Consider the following 14,140-nt stretch of genomic DNA (forward strand, 5'->3'; position numbering starts at 1 on the left):
AGCTTCTTTAATCGTCTATTTCACCGGGAATGGAATTTTGTACTTTCTAGAAAAGCACTAAAATAGAGTTATTAGTCAAAATGCCGAGTCCTAGCTAATATAAATATGGGTATAAAATGTAGTACATACGTGCTTATCAACACCCCTACACTTATATTTTGCTAGTTCTCGAGCAAAACAGAAAATTGACCCGCTACACAGCTGATCATATCATAAAAGAGAGTTAGACCCGCTACACAGCTGGTCATAAAATGAAAATTTAAAATACCCTACAAAAGACCCGCTAACAGCTGGTCATGACAAATATCATACACAAGACCCGCTACACAGCTGGTCATAACCCGAAAAGTCATGTAATAATTTTTTTTTAAAGACCCGCTACACAATTGATTTTTTTTTTTGATCAAAATTCCTAACAAAAGAGCCACTCCCCCACACTTAAACATTACATTGTCCTCAATGTAATTGAGTCATCCAACGTAGAAATTAAGATGGGAAATTCAAGCAAACAAATAAAAGAAAGAGGAAAGAAAACAAATCTGATGGGTTGACTCCCATGAAGCATAATCTTTGTATCTCTGGAAAGCATATATATAAAGTCTGAAAAGTTGGGGATCAATCCAACAAATCAGTTCAGCTACGAATATGAACCTGCAAAGACTATAAATCTCCAAAAAGATGTGTAAGTCCATTCCTAATAGAAAACAATCCTTAGTCGAGATAAGTAAATCACTCACATGGACAACCGACATAGAATCCATATTAGTTTCTATTCGAGAAGCACACTCTAAATCAGGTTCTAAATCAGCTGAAATACACCCGATCGACACATTATCTTAACTAGAGATCATAGGAAGCAATGCATTGACAATGCAAAAAGGTACCGATTTATCAAACTCAACACAATGGTTTAAACTTGTATCTAATGGTTCAAGTTTATCAAAATCAGCAACTCCTAAATCTGGTTCTAAGTCTGCGGAAATAACTTCCGTTGTTGAGTTACCTTGATTACCCATTGTAGACCGCAATGCATTGACGATGTCAATATGCATAGGATCATCGGAATCTGTAAAGTGGGCTAAACAAACTGATATTGGTTCAAAATCATTAGTTACCTGATCAGTGTCAATTGCCTCCACATCCACATCAGCAATCAGAAAATCACAAGATGGGTCAGCAAAACAGGAGCTCAATGGAGCAACAATGTCATGAATAATCGCCTCATTATTGTCTGCAACTAAGTGACTTATAGAAATATCGTTATTCAAATGACTAGAAGGTATCTCATTAGGAATGTCTATTGTCTCTAAGTCGTTAGACTCAACAATAGTATCTTTTGTATAAACAGGTTCTTCTAATTCATCATTATCTGAATAAATGGCATCTCTAACACAACTCTCGTCCTTTTGAATAGAAAAATAATCGGTTAGATCATGAGTTGTGTAAGATACAATAGATTCAGATATTATATCGGTATCATAATTCCTAAAATCACTTCTAGTATCAAGTTCCTTTTCACCCTCATGGTATTGGGGTTGATACTCATCTGAATAACCACCGATAGCGAAATTACGTGGATTCCAAGTTCCATACCTGAGACGATTATAAGCAAGAACTTCCTTATACCGTGACCCATACATGTATTCCCCAAGCGTCATAGACGACGTCTCGCGCAAGCACTCATTGTTCTCAAAAAGGCTCCTGAAATAAAATTCTGAAGCACAAAACAAGTCAAAAGGAAAAAAAATCCTAAAAAATAAAAATACTGTACAAAAAAAATTAAACACCTAAGTATTTACAAAATAAAAAAAAATACTAATTACCATATTCCACAACCGCTCCCCGGCAGCGGCGCCAAAAATTGATAGGATCCGGAGATGCCTATATAAATAACCGCAATCGCCGGCGTCTAACTAGCAGACAGAGACAAGTACGGGTCGTTCCCACGAGGAGCGGTGGAAATACCGTAAACAATATCTCTAATAAATTAACCAGCAATGATATTTTTGGATATTTATAATTGAAAACGAAATAATAAAATTAAATTAATAAAATGAACGCAGTGAGAGAGCCGGTAACCAGGGTTTAATGTATCCACCATTATTTCTATTCAAATACTGAAATGAAACATAATTCATGAATTATTTATTGTTCGTTCTATTGACATCACCTATTATGTATATTAGAGTCGCAAATATCACTGGGACGCCCTAAGCATGGCACATCAAAAGACTAAACCAAAGCATGCACCATCAAATTGCATTAGCGAGGAATTTATACGAAACTAAATACAGGTTCTCAAATAATACCTGGCTATTCTAAGCATATCTCATCAAAGGATTTAACCCAAGCATGAAATATCAAATAAGTAGACAAATATATTTTCGATCCTAACAATTATGCACAAAGGGTATACGAAACCGGTGAAGCAACAACTCATTATCAAAGATACACAATGGAGCCTTCACGGTAAAACATAACAAAATGGATCAATGAAGATCAATACCGTGGATAACATACAAGGATCTATTCTATTTTCCATCACTATTTGCATAACGACATAATAGACTTTATCCTTGTCAAACAAAAGATTTCATCCTATTTTCCATCAAATAAATGACTGCATAGGCATAAATTTTGTAATTTGTCAAAAGTTCATTCGTCCTTTCATCAATACGAATATCAATTTAAGAACGACTTTACTTTTGACACAATATGGGACCTTCAAGTTTACGGACGCAAACAATACATATCCCATAAAAATATTGCAATACTTCAAAACAGATTAATACTGCAATAATATCATCCTCCAAATATTTTTAGAATTTAAAACCAATAAACCTAAAAAATAAACATAAGAAGATGAAAACAAAAATAGCTATGTTTAGTCATAATCTTCGCTATTCAAGCTCTAGTTATTCTTCCAACTAATCCAAAAAGAAGACATACTAGGCAACAAAAAGACAAGCTAGAGAGAATCAGACCCCCATCATTTTCCTGACAGCGAATAGGGATATGGGCAGTACCGGATCCTCACAAGATATGGAGTCTTCGGGCTTGTGAACGCCAGCCTTCTCTGCTTCATCAGAGAGATGATTCTCTTTACGAAGATCATTGATTTGAGATTTTATGAGACCAAGGTCAGAAACAACCTTTTCCAACTCAGTTTTCACCTTATCAAGACCTTTTAAAGTATCAACAAGCTGTTGTTTTGCTTCCCCAAAGTACTTAAGAAAGTCATGAACGACTTCAGAAAAGATCATATCATCCTTCTCAACATCTTCATGAGAATAAGCAAAGAAACATGGAGCATTGGGATGATCTTCATCTACAAGTGTTCTCTTCCTCATGGAATCAACCTCAACACTTTTGCCAAGAAATCCTTTTCTGAAACCACCATAGCAAGAAGAGGAGGAAGACATTCTTTGAAAATCCAAAAACCACCAGAGGTACACGTACGTGACTTGTAACCCTAATAGTTTGGATATTTTATCCTTGGGGACAACAATTTAGGGTTTCAAATAAACTGCTGACTCGGGCCAGAACGAAATTTGTTCGAGTACAACAAATACCCAAGAAATAAAGTCCTTCAAACATTTGAAAACAGGTCCTAAAAAAAAAAATTTAAGACAGTATGCAACATTTTCATTTGACTTAAACAATACTTGATCTTAGCGGATCTGTCAACACAAGTTTAGCTATGGACGATAAGAAAATAGCTTAACTTAACAGATGCAAGCAGCAAGTATACCTGTTTTTAACACAACTTACTCAACAGGATTTTATATGAGTAAGTTCTCGAACCTTGTGATTAATTAGCACAAGTACGAGCCTACAGGCTCATTACGAGGTTTATGTCTTTGGTTAAGTTTGTTTTTTCTCTTAGTCTTAGAGAGGGATCCTGGTTGACATGAGAAATTATCAAAAAATTTACTGTTGTCAAAGTAAGAGACATAGTTAGAGTTCTTACCAGAAGTGCCTTGACATGAGGAAGAAGATAATTTGTTGACAAGCTCTTTGTATCTTACAATTATTTCTTTAATATCCTCTCATATTTTACCAATTTTCCTTTCTTATGGAATGATCTTCTCAACAGGAACAATGTTGCATTTAGAGACAAAGCATTGAACTTCCTTAGGACGATGTTTATTAAGACGTCTATTCTGCCCTTGAACATTGGAGGAACTCACTGTACTGACTTTCCTGGTTTCATACACATGATAGGTACGAAAACCAATTGGTTCAATCATACGGATGTCAGTCACACCTTTGAGAATCAAATCTAGGGTGTGTTGAAGTTGAACTAAGGAGTCTTTATTCAACTTAGAGTTTCTCTTCTGTTTAACAGAACACTTGGTCTCACAGACAAGACATACCTTTTGATCATAGGAATGATTGGAGGATGTAGTCTTAATATTACCGTCAGAAGAGTTGTCTCTTTTACAGAATGTCCCAAGTTCATGATTGGAAGAAACATTAGGAACATCTGTATTTACTTCTGAATGTAAAGCATAAGAAGTTCTTGGTACATTAGATTGCTTTGAACATCCTTGAATGGAGAATTTACTCAAGTGGCGTTCAATATCCAAGGCATCCTTTTCGAGGCTGGCCTCAAAAGTCAAGCATGAAGACTAATCTTCAGCGTTTCCATGGACTTAGCAATCTCATACAATACCAAGAAGAGCATTGACATGGTGTTTTAACTGATTCATTCTAACATCTTGAATTCTAACAAGATTTAGAATCAATTTACTCTCTTCAGTTGTATCCCATTCATTAGAAGAGAAGGTCTCTTTCGAAGGGTAATCATGAACACTCATGCCATTATTTTTCTGTCTCGTCGAACCACAAGGTTTCTATATATTCGAGATTGAACTTTTCTCTTTAATAGATTTAGACGAGAGAGAATCTTTATTACTGGTGACGCGTTTATCAGAGATAGTACTCTTGTCCATAGAGTCGGATCGCTACAAACACAGACTGATGAGGTCTTAGTGTGTTTGCCTGCTCTGATACCAATTGAAAACGCGGGGGTCTAATAACACCACCCAATATTTCGCTTAGCAATCTGTATGGAAAAACTACAATATAATTTTTATGAGAATCAACTAGACAGTTAAACTCAATAAATAAAAGATATATCAAAGAGTTTATATCTCAATCTCTCGATTTGATCTTTACTCAAGCAAACGGAAATCTGCGAGTCTTTATCAAAGAGAGATAACTTGGACGGTACCAATGACCAATGTCCAAGGATCAATCAACAACCAAAGGTTGGATTTCCAATTGATGATCTTTAACGCACAACCTGTATTATTTCAATTATATAAAATATAATGCGGAAAAGAAATAACACAGACACCAGAAGTTTTGTTAACGAGGAAACCGCAAATGTAGAAAAACCCCGGGACCTAGTCCAGATTGAATACACACTGTATTAAGCCACTACAGACACTAGCCTACTACAAGCTAACTTCGGACTGGACTATAGTTGAACCCCAATCAGTCTCCCACTAATTCAAGGTACAGTTGTATTCCTACGCCTCTGATCCCAGCAGGATACTGCGCACTTGATTCCCTTAGCTGATCTCACCCACAACTAAGAGTTGCTGCAACCCAAAATCGCAGACTTGATAATAAACAAATATGTCTCACACAGAAAAGTCTATCAAAGGATAAATCTGTCTCCCACAGAAAACCCTAGGTTTTTGTTCCGTCTTAAGATATAAAATCAAGGTGAACAGGAACCAATTGATAATCCGGTCTTATCTTCCCGAAGAACATCCTAGATTAATCAATCACCTCGACACAATCCTTCTTGACTACACAAGCAGTTTGTCGAGGAATCACAAACAGTGAGACGAAGATGTTTGTGACTTCTTCATCTTACCTATCGGAGAACTCTCACGATCTCAAGCCAATCAATAGATTGTACTCGTACGATAGAAGATGCAAGATCACATCACACAACTACGATAAAAGTAGTATCGGTTTGGCTTCACAATCCCAATGAAGTCTTTAAGTCGTTAACCTGGTTTTAGAGAAGAAAACCAAAGGTTAAAGGAGAATCGACTATAGCGAGCGCACTAGTATTACACAGACATGTGGGGATTATTTTTGCACAATGCTAGATGTCTGCTTTATATAGCCTTCAAATCAGGGTTTTTCCTTAGTTACAAAGCAATCCGTATTCACCGTTAGATGAAACAAGATTTAGATTCAAGCTAATATTTCTCAACCGTTAGATCGAAAACTTAGCTTGTCACACACACTTGGGTAGACGTTTACTGGGTTTGTGAAAACCATGCCCAAACGTGTACGTGTATGTTGGTTCAACATAGTAACCCAAAAGGTTAACCATATGAGCATTTCATATTAACCTAGTTCTTCTTCACCATAACTAGTTCAATTGACTCAAATGAACTAGTTAGAGAGTTGTTCAATTGCTATGAGATCTGATGTAACTACACAAGGCACAATTGAAACAACGATGATTCAATTCAATGAATCGACTCACGAACTTTATAGCCACGGTTTGCATAAAGCATTCCTTAGTAATTTAAGTTTCATGTTTAGAGCACATCTTTAGATCATAACCACTTAAGCTCACAAACAAGTTCGCGGACTTAAGGCAACCGGCAGAGTTTTTCAAACTCAGCAGAAAATCTCGGCAAAGAGACTTCCGCCAGTTCGCGGACTAAACACGTAAACGAGTTTTTGGAAAATCCTAGCAGAAATTCTCGGTAAGAGAACTTCCGTCAGTTCGCGGACTGAATTCGCAAACTGAGTTCGCGGATTTGGCAAAGCCAATTCCTCCGGTTTCTCTCAATCAACAAAGTTCGAAAACTTCGGATTAAGGAATACATGGTTATGTAATCTACACTCTCATTCCAATCATTGAGACATTCTCAGAGGACGTTATATAGCCGTTATTCACAGACCGTTTCGCGTCAGAGCAATTCTCAAAGTAATTGAAACTTTTCATGACTTTCGTCACTAGGTGAAGATAAACTTGATCAAAGCGAAACGATTTACCAACACACGATTTCGAGAAAAAGATAAGTAGTGAATACTCAGCTCGAAATGTCAAATGTGTATGATCCAGTCTATATAGCATACGACTTTTTGTCTCATAAGAAGTAGGAGACAAAATAGATAGGCTTTTGAGTGATAGATAAGTTCAAGTCTCCACATACCTTTTTGTTGATGAAGTTCCACGGTTCCTTGAGTAGATATTCGTCGTTGTACGATGAATCGCCATGAAGTCCTTGAGCTCAACTACACTTTTATATCCTAATCCGAGACTTAGCGATAATAGACTAGAAATCAAGACTCATAGTTTTGATCACTAACATTGACAAACATGCTTGATATAGCAACGCATGCGAGGTCGACCGAGCTGTGCTCTAACACTAAGTCTCAACTCTCAAGTCTCTAGCCTAGATTGGTCTAATAACTTGTCAACTTGGATAGGACTTGTAATGAGAAATTGGGTCAATTGCCCAAATATTTTTAAAACATGGTTCTAATGGACGAGTAAAAATTAGTATGGGTGAAATGGACACCAAAAAAATAGCAAAAATGAATCTGAATTCATCCTGGCTTAAACTTAGAAAATAGCGAGGGTGAAACTGGATGCATCCTGATGTAAATTTAATATAAGAAAAAATATTTTAAAAGGGTAGAATGAAACTGTTTACTGTACATCCTGGCTATTTTTACATTCTCGTTCATTTAAACAGTATCAAATTTACATATTTTTTCCACCCAGGAATTGTGATTATTGGATTAATTGACCTGTGAACTTGTAATCCAATCTGACCAATGTAGTTCGTTAAACTCACGAAATTCATTTTCCTATTAAAAACAACTTAAAAAGAAAATCCTATCAAAATTAAAGATGGCTAAAATTACCATATTAGAATAGTTTTTACATTTTTTCGTGGACAGATTTTTCGTTTCCACCCCACAGTGAAACTAGCGAGCATGCAAACAGGTCTAGCGAGCTATATTTGCCCATTTATCACTGCCGGAAATTGACGTGGATGGACGAGTGAACGAATATACCCGTCTCCCCTCCAATCTTAAAGACAAAAAAAAAGAAGATAAAATAATATATTTTCCTATCCTATTAAAAAAAGCAAAAAATTAAGTATGATTAGGAAACAATTAATTACTGCCAACCCATACCATTGTAGACCTTCTGTCCTTCTCCAATCTCCATGGAACCCAAACCGAAAACGGAGGTTTATAAAGTTAGACGGAGTTACAACTTACAAGCCACACTCCACAGATTTGTTGAAAGGTAAAGTATCGTTTTTAAGTGATGAACATCTCACCGAGAAGGCTATTTTAGACATTATAATTTTGTAGATCGATATCTCTCAAAGAAATTTACACTCCAAGCTAGAGTCAAAGACACTTAGCACTGGACCGACAGACGGTTTACCAAATTGAAACTGAGAGTGAGAGCAGTTGGGTTGTGTCTTATCGCTTGTTGTATGCACACCACCCTTCGCTGTCAGGCAGAAGGAATTTCAATTTCTATACTACTTTCTCTGTCTCTCTCTTCTTGTGTTAACTTGATTTCTCTTCTCTTTTCTGTGTCTATCTTAATTGATTTCATGATGGGTTTTTCACTGAGAAGTTTATAAGATTGAATTTAAAGAAGAGAAGGGTAGAAAATGTCTTACAAGAGTAGAGGAAGTGGAGGAGGAATTGAGTTGCCTTCAAGAAGCTTCGTTTCTAAGAAATGGACTCTTTTTCTTTGTCTTTGCTGCTTTTTAGCTGGAATGTTCTTCACTAACAGGTATATTTTCTTTAACTTTATCAATTTCTTGAAATGGGTTTCATTTATTATCTTCTTTTTGAAGGTATGTTTATGGGAAATTCAACTCTTCTGCTTTCCCTACCATAAATTTCCATGATTTCTTTTTTTACTTAATTGGCTGTGGAGTGGGCGTTACTGAGGGATTTTGATTTGGTAACAGACTAAATTTTTGTCTTCTTCCTTTGTTCATCTTTTTATGTATCAATTATGGAGTTTCTCCATCTGGATTTGCAGATGTCCGAATACTGTATGGAAATTTCCCTAATCTCTTTTCAGTTATTGTTTCAGGCCTCATAATTTCAATTGATGTCATGTCAACTTTTAGCTCTTCACATTTTCTTTGTAAATCTTATGATCTGTTTGTGCCTTTGTTCTTGTCCATTCAAGTTTAGCTCAATGCACTGCATAATTCCCCATTGTGTTCTATCAATACTGTCTTACATTAAAAAGATCAGTTTGATATTGGTTCTGAAATTTAAGCCTTGAACTCTTGAAGTGAGTACTATCTCACATTTATTTGAAGGGGTAGGATTACTTGACATGGTTAGTTGGCACTAACTTACATTTTGGGTGCTATTTTTTTTCGTGGCGCACGGATGAATTCAGTGAATGTTCATTTCATTTGGCACTGCATTTTCACAAAAAATTAGCGCACCTGTTATGTGTAACCTTACCATCTACCTGTTTGAATTTCAACCATTATTATCAGCATAATCCGCTAATATTTTTGTGAGAACATGATACGTTATAAGAAGTTCATTCACCAAAAAAATTAGCTTTGAATTAGTATTGATTTGGATGCCACGACAAAAAAAGCGCCAGTTGTATAAGTAGTGTCAACCTAACCATGTCAAGGGATTCTACCCCTATTTGAATCTCACAAACACACACACACACACGCATGTATATATATATATGATTCCAAAGTGTTGTATACTGCTCACTACAATTTTTAAATTACTGGTTTTATATCATATTATAAATGACATTGCAATATGTAATAGGATGTGGGATGTTCCTGACGGAAATGGAACTACATTGACAGTGGGTATGGTGGATGAAAAGATAAATCGGGATTCAGGTGGTTGCATAACAAAGCTTGTGAGACCCCTTTCTCTCTTTGTATTTCAATTTCATCTCACTTCAGATGTGTATGTTTTAAGGAAGAGTGACTTTCATATCTTAGATTTTTAGAGATAAAATAAATCTAGATGTTTTTTTGGCTATAGTAACATATTTGGCTTTTGTTTTTATTAGAGGGATTTGAAGCGTGAACCACGGGATAATCTAGGGGAGGACAGTAACGATTCTGTGCAGTAAGTTAACCTATGCGGCCATACTTACTTAGCTGGGTCTCTTTGTGCTATGATGCCTTTTATTATCTGCTACGTAATTTGGGTATAAAGATTGTCATTGAATATGGGGTGCAGGGCATTGGATAACACGATTTCAAATCTGGAGATGGAAATAGCTGTTGCGAGGGCAACGCAAGAGTCTGTGCTCAATGGTTCTCCTGTATCTGAAGGTCTGAATGATATCGAATCAACTGGGAAAAGAAAATATGTAATGGTTATCGGAATAAATACTGCTTTTAGTAGCAGAAAACGGAGAGATTCAGTTCGTGCTACGTGGATGCCATATGGTATGTATGCGAGTACTGGTTTTATTTATGTTTTTGTTCTTGTGGTAGTTCATTTTCTGAATTTTATATGTGAAAATATGGTTTTTGTCCTTACTCAAAATGGTATACTAAAACATTAGGTGATAAAAGAAAGCGCCTGGAGGAAGAGAAGGGTATCATTATTCGCTTTGTTATTGGCCACAGGTGGGACATTTTGTAGCCTAGATGTACTTTTCTCTTCTTGGTACTTCTCAGTTCTAATTACCGCTCTTTAACATTTTTCATAAGGACTTTCTCATGCCTTGTGAGCTTCACATATATGGATCACATCTTCTGTTTTCCTTTTTCCCCCTTGATGATGAAATTTTTCGTCAGTTTTAGTTACACTTTATCATTCTGATCACAGATTCTCTGCCAATCATGGAATTGAACTGATATGAATATCTTTGTGACATTAGGAGCTTAGGGCCTTGTAAACTATGTCAGAAGTTTGTCCATAGCAAGTAAAGGGAGTGGTTATTTAAAGTTGCTAGTGATAAGTGATAACAGTATGCTAAAAGAAAGCTGTTTTTCTTGAAGGTGTCACTAGATAAACTTCTTACTCAAGATTTAATGAAGGAGTAGAGAGGAAATACTTCAGACCTAGTTAAAGTTTGTTAAGAAACTAAAAGTTGTTTAAAATACTGATAGTAGCATGGAGGAGCCTATATTGGGTAGAACATCTGTATCCACCACAATTCATGATATTATTGCTTTGGAGAAATTTAGGGGAAGTATACTCGTTTTCTCTGGAGAAATTTAGGGGAAGTATACTCGCTTCTTCGACCAGTTTCAACATTCATTTTTTTTTATCGTATCACAGAAGGAGATTTTGTCTGTGCCTCACTGCGGCAATATTTTCTTGTTCTATATGAGTGGAGACTGTCCCAAAGTTTTACAAAAACAGAAATTAATTTCAAATTCTTGTTACTTGTGTCATTGCCAGCTCCACTTATGGTGGTATCCTGGACAAAGCTATGGAGGCAGAGGAAAGAAAACATGGGGACTTCCTTAGGCTGGTAATGCTTTATGACTCGTTTTTTACTTTAACCAATTCTCCACTCTCTCTTAATTGGCTGTTTTTTATTCCTAATGTATTTTCGAACGAGCTTGTACTTTATAGAAATGTTTCATGCTGTTGATTGATCTGGAAAATTTCTTGTACTGATCGCCTGTTTTTCATGTTTGATTACTCTGAGCAGGATCATGTTGAAGGGTACCTTGAGTTATCTGCCAAGACGAAAATTTATTTTGCTACTGCTTTTGCTATGTGGGATGCGGAGTTTTATATCAAGGTCGATGATGACGTGCACGTAAATATAGGTATGCTATCTAGGTGGCAGCTCATTTGCACTAACATTCATATTTGAAGCAGTGTTGTTTGAGGATTTTGAGGGTCTCACTTGCTGCTTCGATCCTAGATCTGATTGGTGAAGGTAATTGGCACATCATCCACATTGGTAGTCATAACATCATAAACCTTTGATCCCCAAAACAAACTTAGGCTAGTTATGGATTGTTCTTAGTTTCAGAAGATTCATATGAGGTAATCTGAGCCCTGAGGGGTCCTAAAGTGAGGTTGTATCTTGTATCCTTTGACTATCTCCATGTAAGCCCTCGATGGATTTTGATTTGGTATTGTGTAGCTATTCGCTTTGATACGTTAAGTCTTTTGTACTTATTGTCTTATTATGTGTATGAAAAATGTAACTGCCACTCATATTTGTACTTTCTAGGAAACAAGATTGAGCTGAAATTTTAGTACTTGTTCACTGCAATAACCGTAATGTGTTCAACTACTTCTGATTACTAGAAACAAAGATAAAATCTATATTAAAATTTCAGCAACATTCTTCGAAGCAACTGTTTTTGGTCAACGAAAATGTTACATTTTGTGTAATTCCTTAAAGTTTGAACAATTGAACCACTGTATGATTCTGTGCATATAAATGGTCCAGACTCCAGACTCAATAAACTACTTTGATATTAATTATATGTGCTGATCATCCTGTGTAATTTTATGATAATCTATCTTACTCCTGCCTATTTTTTATCAGTTTGCTGGTTTGTCAGTGTGAAGACATTTTCATTATTAGGGGTGTCAAACATCAGTTTTGATATATAAACATTTTGGACATACTGTATGCATACCGTATTTGGCTTTTCCATACTAAAGTTGTGTTTTATCTACTTGGAAAATGTTGCAGGAACGCTCGGAACAACATTAGCTATGCATCAGTCGAAGAAACGGGTGTACATTGGGTGCATGAAATCCGGTCCGGTCCTCGCACACAAGTAAGATGCTGCATCTGACACTGTTTAGTCGTTAAGGAGGTTCACTGTATGAAATGGTTAAGTAGTTTTTCCTTTTTTTCATTCTGGAAACAGGGGAGTCAGATACCATGAACCTGAGTACTGGAAGTTTGGCGAGGAAGGCAACAAATATTTCCGCCATGCTACTGGTCAGTTATATGCAATCTCGAATGATTTGGCCAGATATATATCCATTAACCGGTAAGTGCCTTCTGTTTTTCTTTGGAAGCTCTTACATTATCAAATCTTTTGTTGGTTCTTATAAAGTAACTTTGATCAACCCAGACACTTGCTACACAAGTACGCAAATGAAGATGTTTCATTGGGAGCTTGGTTTATTGGTTTGGATGTGGAGCACATTGATGATCGCAGGCTCTGTTGTGGTACCCCTCCAGGTAAGACATATCTTTGTTCTCATGAAATTTCGTTAATGCTTTATCATCATTTGCCTAAAATGATGGCGCTTGTATACCCGTCTTTCTCTAGATTGCGAGTGGAAAGCTCAAGCAGGCAATCTTTGCGTTGCTTCTTTCGACTGGAGCTGTAGTGGGATTTGTAGATCTCATGACAGGATCAAGGAAGTTCACCGGCGGTGTGGGGAAGGTGAGAATGTTTTATGGAGTTCGACATTCTAAATGTTTATAACCTTTCAAACTCTGAAAGGAATCTTTGCAAAGCAAAATGGCTTGTTAGTGTTTGTTTTATAGGTATATCAGTAAGTATAGCCACGATTAATGTATGTAATATAATAGATTAGAATTACAGAGAGAGTTTCAGTGAGAGAAAATGGAAGGTTGTTGTTTCTGTAGAGGGTCTTGTCCATTTTAGCAGAGGAAATAGACCCCTTGAAGACAGCGAGAGAGGAAGGAGGAAATGCATGTTTCTGTAAACATTCTCAATTCTTTTTAAATTTGTTGAAGCGCCATTTGTAAGTTTCTCTCATGGCTACTGAGTTCATAATAAGTAAATTTCCTTTATGGTAACACCCGTTATGTTATGTTCTTCACCATATTCAAAGTTGGCAAGTCTGTTGTTCCCCTTCTATTCTTAGAACTCATGATGACATCAGTGGGAACTGGGAACTAAGAAAATTGATTTGATCAACTAAGAAGCAAATCTGCAAGCTTATATACTTAAATTCACACGCAACTCTAGAGCCTCCTATGCTTATAAATCTTCCAAAAAAATTTCACTCCTTGAAAAAGAAATTGCATTTAATGAAAAAAAAATGAATAAGAAATTATTGTTTTCATTTTCTGAACGGTAACAAGTATGCCTAAATTCGGAGCCGTTACAGCACTTATTTTACAGTACAGACCTGGTATTTTCTGATACAT

General features: G+C 36.2%; 1 protein-coding gene across 1 annotated transcript; it reads left to right on the forward strand.

The window, feature by feature from the left end:
- Nucleotides 1–8,415: 8,415 nt before the first annotated feature.
- Nucleotides 8,416–13,788, forward strand: LOC113318205 (probable beta-1,3-galactosyltransferase 2). The gene is made up of 11 exons (XM_026566340.1): nucleotides 8,416–8,809; nucleotides 9,835–9,931; nucleotides 10,088–10,146; nucleotides 10,261–10,472; nucleotides 10,592–10,655; nucleotides 11,437–11,509; nucleotides 11,693–11,813; nucleotides 12,698–12,785; nucleotides 12,879–13,004; nucleotides 13,089–13,198; nucleotides 13,290–13,788. Exons 1-11 carry the CDS (start codon nucleotides 8,685–8,687, stop codon nucleotides 13,436–13,438), a joined length of 1,224 nt encoding a protein of 407 aa, XP_026422125.1. The 5' UTR covers nucleotides 8,416–8,684; the 3' UTR covers nucleotides 13,439–13,788.
- Nucleotides 13,789–14,140: the final 352 nt, after the last annotated feature.

The sequence above is a fragment of the Papaver somniferum genome, chromosome 10, assembly GCF_003573695.1.
Source record: "Papaver somniferum cultivar HN1 chromosome 10, ASM357369v1, whole genome shotgun sequence".
In the NCBI taxonomy this organism is placed as follows: domain Eukaryota; kingdom Viridiplantae; phylum Streptophyta; class Magnoliopsida; order Ranunculales; family Papaveraceae; genus Papaver; species Papaver somniferum.